Here is a 16831-nt window from a genome sequence, read left to right as displayed (position 1 = left end):
AATTCATTGTTAGTACAGAAAAGCCTGGTTCAGACTCATTGCACTAGGAATGCAAGATACAGCTCTTTGTCAGGCAATGTGTAGATGAAAGGTGACTGAATTCAGCTAATAGCTAACCTTTACAGGTTACTCTGCAAATTGGAGCCCAGTGCTGTGCAGTGTTTTCTAAGCAGACTGATTAGCATTTATGAACTTTAGCATATACAGAAATCACACCACTATTTGGTGCTATTCAGGCTGAATGAGGGTTTAGATTCAAAAACTCCTTGTTATTCATATGTAAATTCATTGAAACTAAGAATGTTATAAGGTATGCATTTTAAAATGTGTAGCTGAATTGCATTTCTTATTGACTGAAGAAAAAGGTAAATCTAGTTTGTAAGGTTTTTAGTAGTTAAGCGCATATATGGATGGGAACAGCACCTGCATGCACACCTATTGTGATTCAGATCTGAAGAGCCATGAGATTCGATGCCTCCCAGCACAAATTGATGGCCAACTGGGATCAAAATTCTGTCCTTCCTGGACTACCTCTGAGCAATTGTCCAGGTGAATTGTTGGAATTGTCACTTTACTGATAAATCTGGGGCAAACCTCTAGTTAAGGCAGTACACTGAAAGAAACAAAATATATTGTACTGTTCAAAATTATGAAGTAGAATCCCTGACTGTGTTCAAGTCAATTGAAAGTTTACACTGTGTTCAAGAGGAGATGGAATTACAGCCCCAAAGGCCGTTACTTAGAAGGCTATAGTACTCCCCCCCCAAAAGGGTTAGAAATACTTGGATGCAAGCTTTGTGATTCATGTTTATTGAATGTAATTGTACAAACTCTTAGGTACAGAATTCTTGACATTTCTTCTCAGTCATGCATAAATACCAAGTTCTGCTCTGGCCATATTATTATATTTACCTTCCTTTAATGTTCACTTTTTAAGGAGGTACTTTTGAGTTGCTTGGGCCCTAGCAGGGAGGGATACAGGTCAACTTTCTCAAGAAAGGAACTGTGACATTACGTAATTTTTTTCACCCTGTCTTACTAGCGTTCCAGTGCAGTTTCACAGGTTTCTACCTGATTGCTGTTCATGTTCAGCATGAACGTAAAACCACCAAAAGAACTTCCCAGATTTTAATAATGCTTGAGAACTGGGACAAAATATGATGATAGAAGCACTTCAAATGCATACACCAGCACCTGCCACAGAGGGGAGAGAATGAACTCGGTTTCAAAACTTCAGTAGTGGTGATCTGTAATCATCTGATTTTAGAAAATACATTGAGTGGTGAGTCTCCAGCCCCTGGGTGGCAGGAGGGAACTCTGTCCCATGGCATGGAGCCACAACTGCCTTTGGAGGTCCAGAATCAAGGCTTCAAGGAGGTCCTTGAGTCCCCTCCTGCCAGTCCTCTGCTCTTTTAAGATGCTTCAGCCTTTCTGAGAGCTGGGACACCCTCTACCTAAACCGATGGCCTTTACCATTAGCTGTTAACGTAGCCACTCAGCTGCACTTGGGGCAGGCAATGCTGTCCATCAGCATTTCCTCGGCAGCTGGCGGAGTGCAGCTCTCACACAGCAATCTGTGCAGAGTGCAGCTCCTCCAAGCACAGCCAGCACACACAGGGTTCAGGGGCTTCAAAACTCAAGGCCTCCAGCCAAGCCGGCCTTCCTGCTGCTGCGTTCTTGCAGCGCTGCTCAAGGGCTCTCCTTGGTAACTTACAGAAGAAGAAAATGCCTGCCTGTATTAGTGCCAGTCCAGACAGATGGCAAGGGATGAGCAAAGAGCTCTCTTATCAAAGTAAAAGAGATCCACATTGCCAAGGAACTGGTTTGGGGCAGTGTTGAAAAGACATAGATGGATAACTTAAGGTTAAGTTCATACCTTTATATTGCTGTGTCTACTCACTGATACCTATTTCTGGCTTGCCTTTGGCAGTCCAACTCAGCTCTGAGATACAAGAAAAAAAAAAAAAGGAAGGCAGAAACAGTTAGAAGAATGGTTGGGGGAAAGGATGGAGTGACAGTTCATTGGGAATGGAGAAGCCAGGGAGACACTGGGACAAAGAGGGCAGGAAGAAGAGCACGGTCATTGTCCTGGTTTCACCCATCAGGAGTTATTTCATTCCATTCATCCCAAGAGAAGATGAGCTTAATGATTCAGTCATTCTTTTTCTGGTTTTCAGTTGAATAATAATGGAAGCTATCTTTTAGGCTTTTCCCAGGGCTGGCATGATACCTCGTCCTAGGACACAAACACCCACTGGACATAACATGTCACTCTTACTTTGTGTTTTTCAAAATGACAGCTTTGAAACTAATGTAACAGAATAGTTGCCAGAGAAAAGACATCATTCAACCCAGATCATGCATGCACTCTTCCAATCATATATAAAATCCGTGAAGGAGCTTGTTTTTCCTGGTTGGGTAGTAGGTTAATGTCTCCATCTCAGAAGCCAGCTAAAGAGAAACTAAATAAAACTTAGCATAGTGGATGAAATATGCAAAATAGCAAATAATGCTGTTCCTTTAAAAAATGTCCCATTTTTCTGACTATACAAGCACCATTAACCTGGGATCATTTTAAAAGCTGAAAATGAAAAGGCACAATAAAAGTACAGCCTCTTCCCATTGATACTGCTTGCTTCCAGTACAGAAACAAGCGAATGGAAAGCAACTCCTATGAGAACACAAATACCATCTTATACAGCAAGATGCGTGTTACAAAGCTCTGTTTCCCATTCCTTAGAACATAAAAGAGAGACAGACAAGGATGAAGAAGGAGGGAGGGAGAAAGGGAAAAAGAGACAGGAAAAGAGAAGGGGAGAAGAAGGAGAGAGACAGAAATGGAAACACAACAATGCCACAAATGCTGAATGCTTTGGAAGACCTTCGAAGAAGACAAGGAAATAAAGTACACAGAATGGAAAGGAAAATACCAGTTTTCGTTGATAGGTAGGGGGAAATACGTAATCTGGGGGCTAGAACAAAGCCAATACACTCTTCCATAGTGCCTGGGGGATATAAACAAGACTGAAAGCAAAGCATCTGCCTTGCGTGCATTGTGCTAGCCCAGCTCGTGACTTGGAAACAGGCATGGCTGTGAAAGCTGCGTCACTGCTAACCGGGACCTGACTCTCTAAGTGTTTCTCTATCATGTTAGTGTAATGAATGCAACTCCCAACAACAAAATCCTGAAGTATGGAGTCACTCCACTTCTTTCCTCAGGGACTCATCTTTTCAAAGTCTGCTTAGCACATACAGTAAACAACCAGCCAGCCCCTGCACATCATATTTTCTGGATATAATCTTATCCTCCTTCAAACTTATGTGGCTGTAACTGCTTTCCAGGTTCTTTTCTCTCTCCCTTAACATGTTTCTTCACCCTTTTCTACTCCTTGTGTTGTTTTTCTCCTTAGTCTCCCTTTCCTCTCACTCTTTAGTGTCTCTCAGCTTTATTTGGCTTATTAACGTGCACGTTAGTGTCTTAACTGTCTTTTGGGATAAAATTTAAAACTAAACTAAAAAAAAAATGACTATTCAAAAAGAAAATGGAATATGGAATGTGGTATTTATGTTGTGATTTTTCCTTCCATCATTCTGTCCTGTCTATTTTCCTCTTTTTTCCCCTATTTTCTCCCATTTTACCTATCCAATTCAGTAGCTCTTTAAACACATATGTATATATTCCTTTTTATAGTATCCATTGCAGTAGGATGCTGATTATTATTTAACTTACAGAGTAAACTATATAGAAAAATGATTACCTGAAATTAACGTGCAAAATCTGAAATTAACCTGCAAAAAAGAGAAATTGTCTTCTTGTTTTAAAAATAAAAAGGACAGATATAAAGTATTTTTCAAGTTGAAGAATAGTTTGTAGTAATAGGTAGTGTAAATTTATTCAATCCGTTTGAGACTGAATTCTCCTTATATCATCAGTTACACATAATCTTGCCAGGTGCTGAAAAGAAATTGAAGGAAAACCAGCACTAATTGTTACCCTCTGTGACTAGCAGAAGATGGTGTGTTTCAAAAGGTCTCTTTGGGTGGTTGTGATGGCAGCTTGTGGAAAGGGTTGGTGAAGCCAGGCAGCAGGGCAAGCGCCACTCAGGTGCCCACCACCAGGGCAAGCACCACTGCCGCTGCCAGCCTGCACAGGACAGGGGACAGAGACTCACAACCTCTCTCTTTCCTTTCAGCTCCAACCTGCTCCTTACACAACTGTCCCCCCCAGATCACCATGCTGCACTGGATCCAAACTCCCCACAGCATATGCTTCTTACCATGGGCTGAAGGAAATTAAATTCCTCATCCTGGCCTCACTTTGCTGCCATACAAATTCCCTAAACTTGGGGCTGGTGCATAGCAGTCTTCTAGCTTAAGTGAAGGATTAGTCCTTTTACATCCAGCTTCTGAAAATAACTAACTCCCATATAAACACTTTGGAAGCACAAAAGCATGGCTTTACTTCAAAATATTATCTTCAGATAAGAACGTAAAACTATATTCAAGAGACTAAGGATATTGTAATGGATGGGAACCTAGCTAAGAGTTGATTCCCCCTCGTGACTGAGAGACATAACAAAGGATGTTGTTTGCCACAGTGTATTCAGTAGTGTATATATGTTTATGTTCATCGTGACTGTTTGTCGGAAAGCGACATCAAAACATAGGTGTGCAGCTGTCCTATGACCTTCATACTTGGCTACACTGGGGTGCCTGGCCAACACTCTTGGCGAGGACAACAGTGAGATCATGAGAAACTGCACAGTCCCATGAGTAAACAATTAGAGATCTGGCATAAAGCCAGTTGTTTTTATAAGGGTACAAAAGCGGGACCCTCTTGTGACCATGAGAGAAGCCTCACCTATGAGTGGACACACAGCATAGGAATTTTCGCAATTACCTGAGACTCCTGGCATTGGCTGCAATGGGGCTTCCCAGCTGGAAGTGTGGGCCTGGATGATGATTCAGTGGTAACTGGTGATGTATTTCTTCTTAATCTCTGTTCTCTCTATGCAGTAATGATTTAATGCATTGCTAACTTTCTTCAGTACTTTACTTATATGTCTATATCTCTGATTTGCTCTATTGTACTTATTCCCTATATATAGATAGTTACCTAATTTACATTAGTGTGTTTGCTTTGGTGTACTTATTGGCTTTAGTATGCTTGTTTATTAAATTCTGCATATTATACAGCTAGTGTGTGGTCACTTTGTGGCTTACCCTGTCTGTCAGCAGAACGGATATAGGTGCTAGATTTTAACATAGCCTAAGAACAGTATTTCTGAACTACCCTCGTGAAGTTAACTTTGGCGCCAGCAATTTAAATCACCTGAAGAGTTCTTCTTCATTTAAACAGAAAAATGACTAGGTAATATCTGCACCGCAGACATCCACTAAAGGCTGTGTACCCTTGGCACTTGCCTGGACAGCCTGCCCATGAGGAGGCAGAAGGCAGACACGGGAACTCATTGGGAATGAAGGACCTCTCAGCTCAGCTCCAGCCAGCTCCCCGGAGCTGTTGCAGCTATCTTGTCCTGCCCGCCTCCACACACATACACTGCCAGAATAGCCAGTGGGACCTAGCAGAGTTACTGGGTCCCTAACGCACCTTCGGGCCCAAATCCCCATCAATAATTGCAAACAGGGGTCTAAATTCTCTACTTTTGATTGCATTTAGATGAAGAAAAAGTCCAGGCAGCTCTGCTCTGTTCACAATAAATACAAGTTGCTACTTTCTGATGCCCTTCCGCTGGCACGCCCTCCTTCCACCATGCAGAATACACCGTATGCTCCGTTCATGCATGACACTTGAAGAGGGGACAGGCAGAATTATAACCTCAGTGATGTCATTTTCATTACTTGAAACTCAAGATTTATTCAGACTTAATCTCTACATATTACCAGGTTGGTTACACTAACACACCGATTTGAGTCTGAGATTTATATAAAAAGTCACTGTTCAGCAGAATAATATGTGAATACTGCCACAAATTGTTCTCTTCTGCAAGCAAAGGCAAATCACTATTTTATGCCACTGAGAGGACACACAGAAAAGAATACTGCTTTCTGAATAGCATGTTTCTAGAGATATAATTCAAGCAAACAAATAAAAGAGAGAAAAATCTATATTCTGTCTGCAGGACCAGCTGAAAGTACATCTGGAGACGCAAACACAATGTAGGTATGTATCAAGTCAAGGTAACTACAGGATTATGATTCCAGACCAAAATATCATTTCATGTATCTTCTAAGATAGCAGTTTTCAGCCAGCCATTTGAGGTCATCTTATCTGGAGGATAAGCCTGAGTAAGGTTCTCAGGAGAACTGCTCATTACGTCAGCCTTGTAAGACATGAAACAGCTATATACCAAATAAGCACACTTTTTGATATCATCTCTCTCTGTTATCTATGGCCTGTGTTTTCAAAGCATAAGGCCTTTACAGCACTGGAGATGTGCTTTGCATTCTGCATATAGAAACAAGGTCTTGAAGGAAATTTGAAGACTTCACTTCAGCTGGGACTGAAGATTTAATTTTGCATCATCTCAAAAGCACAAAAATCCCAAAACAGATTGATGGAAAGTAGGCTTGGACTCACATGAAAGAAGTGTTTTCCATAGGACATTTCCATTTTCTGGCAATTTTTAAACAAATTTTTAAACAAAAATCTTTGCAAAAATCTTTTGGTTTTAAACAAAATCTTTGCAAAATTCTCTTTAAAAAGAAAGAAATTCCTTTATAGCATGGATTTGCAAATCAACACAAAGCATTGATAAGTAGCAGTTTATTAATTCAAGATTTTAAGGTCTAGATTCTAAAACCAAGATTGTCTTTGATAGTACTGTAGTCTGGGTCATAAGAAATCCAGAGTGAATTGGACAAAAAGCCTTTTTTCTGGATTGCCCTGAACACAAACTACCACATTTGGAGTTAATCCATTCTACAAGCAGGGACACTTTCCCTGCTTTATTTTGCAGATGTTAAGTGCAAAAGTGTTTCTCTCTCTCTTTCGCTAATAAACACACCCATCAAAACAGATGTATCTTTAGGAAATATTCTGTCATCATGAAAATTGTTCCAATTAGGGCTTTATTTTTACATATAATTTATAAAATTTTTATAAAAATATAAAAATGGGATTTTTGCATGGATTGACTTTCAACTGTAAAATATAATCTAGGGGAAAGCCTGCAAGATTTTAGGCTGCAAAATGAACTTTTCACAAACTACCAGTTCGGAAGCCCCCAGCTGTCATGACAAAGTTTTGAACAGGAGAAATTGAGGGTTTTTTCCTTATATTGTTTTTTTTTTTTTTTTGCATATCTCTTCTTTTTTTACCCCTGATACGCCATCAAGTTCCAAAGGAGAAGGAATTACAGACACTGTACCATTTAAATAAGATCCATGTTCCAGGAAGTTTAGTAGCTGTAAATTATTCAAAAAAGCTCAAGTGTGTGAGCATAAGTGAGATTGGAGTAGAATGAGAGGGAATGCAGAACAACAGCAAATCTTGCCCAGAGCCATGGAGATCTCTCTCCCACCACAGGCCCACACATTTTCCATGCTTGGGAGGCAAGGATTATTTTTCAACTAGGTCAAACTGAATGTTGTAAAGATGATTTGACTTATTTTGTTTCCTCAAGTCACATCAGTTGTGAAGAGCTACTCTTTCCAAGCAGCCTGAAGTCAACAGTAATCTTGGTAAGAGGAGACAGTGGCAGACATAATGTTAAGACTAAATAAGGACTAAAACACAGCTGAGCACTATTTTGGGGAAATCGTTCACATCACCTTGTCCAGAAATGGTCTCAATCAAACAAAATATCCAAATCCAGGCATAATTATTAGACATCTAATGTTTCTCATGTTAGATGTTTTGCTTAATTCAAGAGTTTACCAGTCTCCTTAGGAGTATTTCTATTTCTTCTTACATTTTCTAGCAGCAAGTACCAGAAAAGACTATAAAAAATGCTCTGGCATTACATGTTTCCTGCAAGACTTTAAATAGGCTGAGAAGGGTTTCAACGTACATATTTGTTTGCTAATTTCCGTTCAGATCGTGAAAATGTGGCAGAGGCGTCACACATCAAGTAACTTCGAAAACATTTAATTGAAACTTAGATTTTCAAATTTAGGTCTTAATACAAAATATATTAGCATATGCCCTGCATAGATAAACATAACAAGAAGGGCAAGATGATCCAGATTCATGGGCAATATTTTCTGGCCTTTTCACAAAGATTATTGCTCAGTGTTCCTACAATCCTTCCCTCTGTTTCCATAGAATGGGTGGGGGTTTACCTGCACAGATAGTTGGAGTTTATTTTACATGGCTCCAAAATTCTTCACAAATACCCATTTCCTAAGACTGCATTATCGACAAATCATTGCTGTTCTCACCACGTTCTGTGCCCAAGAGTCTTTTTATGGGAGCTGTATGAACATCGATGCAATTCCTTGAAGGCCCTGCAGTCCAGGAATCTCTGTTTGTTACAGTATTTGTAGTCATGGCTGGACAAACAAAGCAGACAGGGTTTCATGTAGATTTGGCTGTTAAAATTTCACAGACTCACAGAGTTAGAGGGTGGCTGAGGCTGAGGCAGCTCTGGAGATTGTCCAGTCCCAGCCCCTGTCCAGATGCCTTTTGAGTATCTCCCAAGATGGAGACTCTACAAACTCAGCAAATATGTGCCAATATGTGCCAATATCCTACAGCCCTTATGCTAAAATAAAGAGCTTTCCTAACTTATCTCATTCAAGAACTGGGACACCTATTCAGAGCCTTGGTTTTTTTGCCATTGAAAAATGGCCCTCAAAACACAAGTCAAGCATGGACACACTAGTGTTGGCCCTTCAGAGGTGCAGAGGCTCCTCTCTGGCTGTACTCCCTCTCTAGCCTCGCCATACTGCTGCAAGGATGGAGCTGGCAAGGAAAGACTAGCACTGCCCACATGCTCAAGTAGACCACAGTCTGTTGCTTCACATGCAGGTTACACACACAGCCTGTAAGTGCTTCAAATACAGGCTCTGCTCTTCTCATGCTTACTCCAGGCCACAAGTTCTCCTTGCTCCCAGTAGCTGGATCCCTAGTGCAGAAGCTCTAGCATTTCCACAGAAAATATTCCACTTGTTATGAGCAACTTAACTTCTAAAGCCCTACATGTAACCCACAGAAGTTAGGACTAAATAAAGTAGATCTTGGAAGGGGGATATGAAAGCATTCCAGAGAGAAAACAAATTGCCTTTTTCTTGGCTTTGTCTTTCAGTATTCGCTGGCAGTTTTCTTGAGAGCAGACAAGGTCTGGAAATAGCTCACACAACCTGCCTGCAACTACTGCTCGAGCCGGAAAAAATAATGGCATACTATGGGAGGTGTCAAACCCAGGGGCATCTTTATCCAGCCACTGCTTGACATCATGGCTCTATAGGCACGTCAAAGAGGATCAAAATCCTGTAAAAGGGTGAAATAAGAGTTTTTCAGGCCTTGCAGAGGCAATTTCATTTTTAAATTCTCTTTCTCCTGATTGCCTTCAGTAGAGCACCACAATCAGCAAAATCCTAACCTTGGAGCTCCGGTCCCATTAGTCACACAAAGCTTTGGTGATTTACAGTCAGAAAATCATTTCAAGACATCTGAAAGGATTTTGTTATTCTGCCTACAGCTACACCTGTGCACTTCTTTGTCCTAAATTTCAATTAGAAACAATTTAAATATGAGAAAATCATGTTTCCTAGTGGCAGAGCCTGTTAATGAAGTATGTTTCACATTTCCAATGGAAATGGGAATTCAGGAAACTAATAGGCAGAGCTTGTGCCTGCATTATGAATACATTTTACATTGGAAAGACTTTATCTCTATCTCTCTATCCAGATCTGCAGCTCATCTTTAACTCTGAGAACCATATTCATATTGCTCTTAATGTCTGAATTACCACCTTGTTAACATGACAACTCAATTTCTAAGATGTCGTAAGATACACAAAAAATTGGAGATTCTCTATTGTTTTAAATGTCTGTAAGCACCAAGGGGAAAAAATCTTGTAACATGCTACATTGAAAGTCAAAAGGAGAACAAAAAAACCATGAGTAAGGAGGCTTAATGAATTTAACCAAGTTTTCACATCAAAGTATTATGTAAAACACACAGAAAAGCAGGACAATTGATTTGCAAACTATTCACCTAAATGATTTTATCAGAGGGCTGGGCATAAGTGCTATGAGCACAGAGAAACTGTACTAGCTCCCGCATTACTTTCTTAGACTCTAGAAAGGGGTCTTCCATCCCTTGAGCACATGGAGGATCCAGTCCTTATAGACTTAGATTAACACATCCAATATTTTTCAAGATTTAAATATTTTCATAAGGCTTGAATATACCTGATATAACCTCAGATGAGGCTACAGAAAGAAAAGAAATCTTAATGTTTAGGCAAGGTTCTTATACCCATCATCAAGTGACAAAGCAGAAGTGCTCTGCAGTTCCATGCAGGGACCTGGAAAGTGGCATACGGTCAGATCGAGACCTCTTTACTCCTCACCCATATCACCACCCTGTCTTTCAAGATGCCTTCATGAGCCTGGCATTCAGTTGTACAACTCTAACTGAGGGCAGTCCCTGACCTGCCAAAGCTAAGTACTGGAGATAATGCACCAGCATGAAAAAAGAAGCCATGTACATGGAAACTGCACTGTTATTGCTAGGAAACTCTTTAAACCAACCCTATGGGTCTTTCAGCACCAGCAGTGGTACAGAAAGGACATGCCAATGGCAGGATGTGGTAGAAAGAACAAAGTAGCCATGCCAGGTCTTGCCACAAGCTCAGGATGTTACGCTTTTACACCTCAAAACTACACCATAAAAAGCAAATACAACACAAGCAAGCATAAACTTACACATGCTTACACATACATATAGAAAATACTCCTCAACCAGAAATATTTTCTACTATTTTTGACTGGTTGGATGATCACTTCTGTAACAACATCTTTGACATATCATGTCAAAAAAAAAAAAGTCCTAGGACACAATTTGGAACATTTAAGAAGGCACTGGTATTTGTTGAACAGCTCTCACAACTCTGGCCCATGTGCTGGGAATATCACCACTGACTCTTGGGCAAAAGCAAATCTAAAAGTTTGGGAATTTGGGAACTCTCAGCAACTGGCTTACTCTAGCCTGCAGGGAAAGCCAACAACAGTCTGGTACAGAGCAGAGAAATATGGACTGTTTTGTTAAAATTGGTTCCGAACATCAATGGAGTAACCACCCATGAGTTACTCTGCAATTACACTCGGTATCTATCTGCTAGATTACCCCTTCTTTGGGTAAACTCTTCGATCTCAGATCTCTAATAACACGGAAAATCTTGCTCGTTAGCAGGTTATACTGCAAAAGGGAGCAAGCAACCCTGTTATCTCCTTATTCCCTGGCTGAGCCATACATAGCACAATCATTCCAATAGAAAGCTCTGGGAAAAAGCCAGGCTTGTTGAATGCACGCGAACTGCACTGTTTCTAAGGCACTATCATTCCTCCTACTGCTTAGCCCACGCTGTCTTGATGTGGGTCAGACCGTAAATGATACGATTTGGTTGCCACTGTGCTAACCTCTGCATTCCTCTGACTCCGAGGGAGAAAGCCTCTCCTTCCTTTCTCACCTGGCTTCAAATGGAAGTCTCATGAATGCTGTGGATTTAGTGCTTAGTTTTATAATTGTGGTTTTATTTGAATTGCCGCAAAAATGTTGGGTGAGATTAAACACAGGCTTCTTCTTTTGAAGAGGTCTGTGCTTAATATGACTTTTACGCCCTGTTTTCTCACTAACTTTTAATTTTTTTCTCCTTTGAGTGTAGTTGCAACTCCAGCTCCTACACTTCACTTGTGAGAGCCTTTCCTCAGTACTATGTTAAGTGATATTTATGCACAAAGTTTTGCTAATTGCTGATTCCATTGGCATTCATGAACCTATGCTGGAATGAATGTAGCTTTCATTCATGTTTATATATTAGTTTCCAACATTTGTATGTTTGTAATCATCAGGCTAAAATCAGCTTTCATTTGCAGAGATGTAAACTGAGGGTGACTGAGGAGATAAGCTGTATTATGTACACGGAAAGATTTTTCGTAGTATCATTGAGAGTTGAGTTTATCACAGAAACTTCCCAATCCTATAACTCAATGTAGTTTGTTCAGGACTGGTAACTATAGTTATAGCTACATCAACAAGCGGTTTGTATCAATAGAAGTCAGCCTGCTGCAGCTCACCTCCCAGGCTAGTTCTGCCCAAAGAGAATCCAGGTCAGGACCTGCAGTGCCCTTCCTGATGCGAACCTGTGCTCAGCAAGCAAGCAAGCGTTGAGCATTGCCTGAAAAGCACTCTCCTGATCTAACTAATGAACACACTAACATAGACACACCCTGAGTAAATTACAGAGACTTATACAATTAGAATATCTCTGTGGCAATCCCTAGCCATCAACAATTTTCCCAGCCATACAATTGCTACTATTAACAACACAAGTTCCCAATTTAACAAATGGAAGCAAGATAAATGCCCACATCATTCTGGCTTCTCCCAGCTTTATGATTCAGAGTGTAGCAATCTGTTGCCCTTGGTCTTTTGGAAATAGTGGCTATTTGATAATTTCAATGACAATGCAGCGCTTCTGGTCTGCTCTGAATATCTGAGGGCTTTGATTGCTTTATCATGGAAGAGGTTCTGATGGTCAAGTGAATTGGTTCCACCATGCCCCAAGGACCTATACCTTATTCTCTTCCACTCAGCTTCCCATGTCCTTCTTCACTTTTTACACTTAGCAACGGGTAACTCGGCACAGAGACCGCAAACTGAGAAGAACACCTAAACAGTCTGGAATCAGCAAGGAGAGGTACCAAAGAGGTTTCTGGTATAGCACCATGAGAGAGGATGGGTGGTCAGAAGAGGTGATGTGATACATTGCTTAGATTTTTTTGTGCCCTTTAGCATCACTGCCTTGTAGGGAGATGGCTGCAACTGCTTTCCTCTCCAATACCCTACCATCTTTTGGCATTGGTTCTGGTTTGAATGCCTCCAGCATAGGAAAAGAGGCTTCCTGCCACCCTGTATTCAGAAATGTTGTCAGTCCTTTCTTCATGTCTTGCCATGCTGCTGCTGCTGCAAAAAAAAAAGCATCACCTGCATGCATAGCCTTTTGATTATTACCCTTTATTCTCCTCTGAAACTGTTAACAGCTCATCAGCTGCTTCATAGGAATCACTCATGTACATGCTTTGAAACTCACTTGTCCCTGAAGTTTAGATATTGTCAAGTAAAACTACTTATCCTTAGATAACAAAGCCCCAGACAGACAGTGGCCAAGCACAGAAGGACCATATCACCTTAAAAACTCTGTAATTACATTTCATTGTGCATTCAACAAGCTTGGCCTTTTCTCAGAGCTGTCTCTAGGGATGTTTGTGCTATATATGGCTCAGCCAGGAAACGAGGAGAGGCCGAGGTCTCTTGCTCCCTTTTGCTGTCTAACCTGCTAATAAGCAAGGAGATTTTCTTTGTTATTAGAGATCTGAGGTCTGGATAGCAAACTGATGGCACCCACTCATATAGTTTGTCCACAGTAAAAGAAAGACAGCTATATTGTCCTAATCGTTGATCATGCTGGCTGCCCAGCAATACTGCTTTGAGTAGTTCTCCTTCAAGAGTCCAGTATTTCAGATGGGAACAGTTTCTGTAAGCAGTTTTCTTCACACAGGACTGCTGCTCAGACTCACGAGTCCTCTGTACAGGACAATGCACTTGTAAGTACAAATATCCCTCAATCGGGAAGACATTCCTGAAATTTGTTTTAAGGAAATTCTTTCCATTTGTTTTAGGGTCAAATCTACCAGGACCTGAGATTATTAAAGCCTTAGTCATTATAATAAACATCAGTCAACTTTAGATACACTTTCAGCTTCCTCAAACTGCCAACTGTATCTTGACAAAATTTACAAATGAGGGTTAGAGCTTACTTCATTCAGAAAAACTAAGAAAGACTGGGGTGCTAGAAAAGCCTGTGATCACATGGCTGTGAGAAAATATGACAGACCCTGCTTTATTCAGCTTCATGCAGCTCACGTGAGGTAATTCACTCCAAATGGTTTTGGTCTCTGGACAGAAACTTCCAGCAAAAGATTTCAACAATGCAATAATTACCTTTTTCCTTTCATGATCCTTCTGACTATACCTTGATTTATGACGCTTTTAACTAGCATACATGTATCCTGAGGCTATGATGGGTGCACATTTAAGTCAAAAGATAAATCTTAATGAAAGGGGGTTTTAACACAATAATTAAAGTATTTTGATCATCATAACAGCAATTATTAGAGGCACAAAACCAGAATCAGATCTCAGAAGAAGTCATGAAGATCCTAAATAGGGTGGACTAGCAGCACTGCCCTATTGTTTTGCCAAGAAATGATACATCAAAGTGGCATCAGTGAATCATCATACGCTAATAGGAACTACACCCAGTGAATCCGAGATGGAAACATCAGATGCACTAACCTCCACCATAAATTGCAAATTATAATCACACAGCAGAGAGTGCGCAATATGCCTTTTCTCACAGTTATCAAGCTATGCTCCCCTTATGCCTCCCCAACATGATTGCTCATGGGATTAAGAGAAAAAATGGAAGAACTGCAAAAACATAGGAATTTTGGCTTGATATGAAAGGTCCAGCTATTTTTAAGAAAACAGTTTCATTTTGTGAAGGATGTTGTGATAAGCTCTCAACATGTGTCAAATATCCCAATTGGGCAATGTTGTTCTTTTAGAAACCTCTTACCCCCCCCACCCCCAAAAAAAACCCAAACACTTTTTTATGGGATTATACATGATGGAGGCAAGACCAGCAATGGAAAAGAGCACACCCACTCTTACCTGCTGTCATCCTCCCCTTAGCAGAAATGACTAGCATTCTGATTTTCTGCCCAGCTATTAAATCATTGTGCCCATACACATGCGCAGGCAGACTGTAACTTGCAGGCAGCCCTTTTGCAATGACAAACGGTGAATAAGTCAAACAAAACTGAAAACATTTTTTAAATATATTCTACTCATTTTACCCTTTATGTCAGATTTACTTTAAGGATTAGTTTCCACAAAGTAAAAGATGTTTAACAATACACAAAGCGGGCTAATTTAAGAAAAGGTGCCAGCTGAAAAAGAGGAATAAAGTGTTCCTTAAAGAAAAGGATAAAGTGTGGTACCTTTTCCAGACGAAGTTTCTTCTTGTATTTTCCTCACTGCTTCTTGGCCCTCCCTCTCACTGTTTCCAGCTGTTACAATACAGAAAATGGAAAATTAGTGATGCAATCAATGTAAGGACAGCAAATATAAGCATGCTGCTATGAAGTGCTTGACCACAATGTAAAACCAGTATGAAGTTTTAGGTGAAAAGGTACTGTCAGGCAGAAGAGGTTTTGAAAAAGTCTGTACAAATGCACTGCTGTTCACATGAGTTCTGCCTCTGCATCTCATGTATTCATACAAGATAGGACCATCTTTTGTGACATTCAGATTAGGTGAATACTGACATTTGTTTGGCAATTTTTATAGTAACTTATATCAAAGTTAAAAACAGAAGCACAAGCAAAATTTTGTGCTTGGTAGTACAAGTTAACTTTTTAAAATTAAGTTTAACATTTCATTTATCCTTCCACAAACATTTTCCATAGCATGACACACCAAAATAGTTACTGTTCATTATCTAAATTGGATATAAAGAATGATATCTCTTATGAATTTCATGTAGTAGCTTTTTTTCTTTTCATTATAAAATAAACCTCTGTCTTGATTTCTGTCATGGCTTAACCCCAGCCAGTAACTAAGTAGCAAGCAGCTGCTCACTCACTCCTCCCACCCCACCATAGGATGGGGAGGAGAATTGGGTAAAGGTAAAACCCATGGGTTGAGATAAAAACAGGTTAATAATGTAAATAAAAATAAAATATTATAATACTAACAACAACAAGAGGAAAAAGAGAGAGGGGAATAAAACCCAAGAAACACAAGTGATGCACAAAACAATTGCTCACCACCTGCTGACCGATACTCAGCCCGATCTGAGCAGTGATTGGTCCCTTCTGGATGACTCCCCCCAGTTTATATACTGGGCATGATGTGCTGTGGTATGGAATACCCCTTTGGCTAGTTTGGGTCAGGTGTCCTGTCTCTGCTTCCTCCCAGCTTCTTGTGCCCCTCCTCACTGGCAGAGCATGAGAGACTGAAAAGTCTTCGATCAAGGTAAGTGCTACTGAGCAACAACTAAAACATTGGTGTGTTATCAGCATTGTTCTCAGCCAAAACACAGCACTGATTGATTCCCCTGCCCTGGACACTTTCAAGATTTGGCTGGACAGCAGGCTGGAACATCTAGTCTAGGTTATGCTTGCCTAGAACAGTTCCACCTGATGATCCTTGAGGTCACTTCCAACCTGGTATTCTATGACTTTATGACACTGTATCAGCTACTAAGAAAATATTAACTCTATCTCAGCAGAAACTAGGACTGCTTCTATACAGGCTTTATCTTATGCTACTTTACAAGCGTCCTCTCCTCTCATTCACTTCTTAGCTATGCTGCAGCAAGTTCAGGTTTTCCACATTTTTTCTCACCTTTTTTTTTTTTTTTTTTTTAGTAACAGAGAATCAGCTCTATCAAAGAGAAGGAAAGAATCACATCACAGAGTAAGCTGAATTTGGAAGGGACCTCAGGAGGTCATCTAGTTCAACTTCCTGCTCACAGTAGTTGGCATGTGCTGGTACCTACTTTAAGATGTTAGA

The 16831-nt window shown here is 40.4% G+C and overlaps 1 protein-coding gene across 1 annotated transcript in view; it reads right to left on the bottom strand.

The window, feature by feature from the left end:
• Window positions 1–16831, bottom strand: part of DHRSX (dehydrogenase/reductase X-linked) — a 173953-nt gene that overhangs the window by 109586 nt on the left and 47536 nt on the right. The window contains exon 3 of the mRNA XM_030477739.1: window positions 15256–15324. Coding sequence (XP_030333599.1) covers window positions 15256–15324 — 69 coding nt within the window. The remainder of the gene's footprint in view (window positions 1–15255; window positions 15325–16831) is intronic.

This window comes from Strigops habroptila, chromosome 2 (genome assembly GCF_004027225.2).
Source record: "Strigops habroptila isolate Jane chromosome 2, bStrHab1.2.pri, whole genome shotgun sequence".
In the NCBI taxonomy this organism is placed as follows: Eukaryota; Metazoa; Chordata; class Aves; order Psittaciformes; family Psittacidae; genus Strigops; species Strigops habroptila.
Note: the sequence above shows the minus strand (reverse complement) of the source record. Positions and strands in the feature narration are given on the sequence as shown.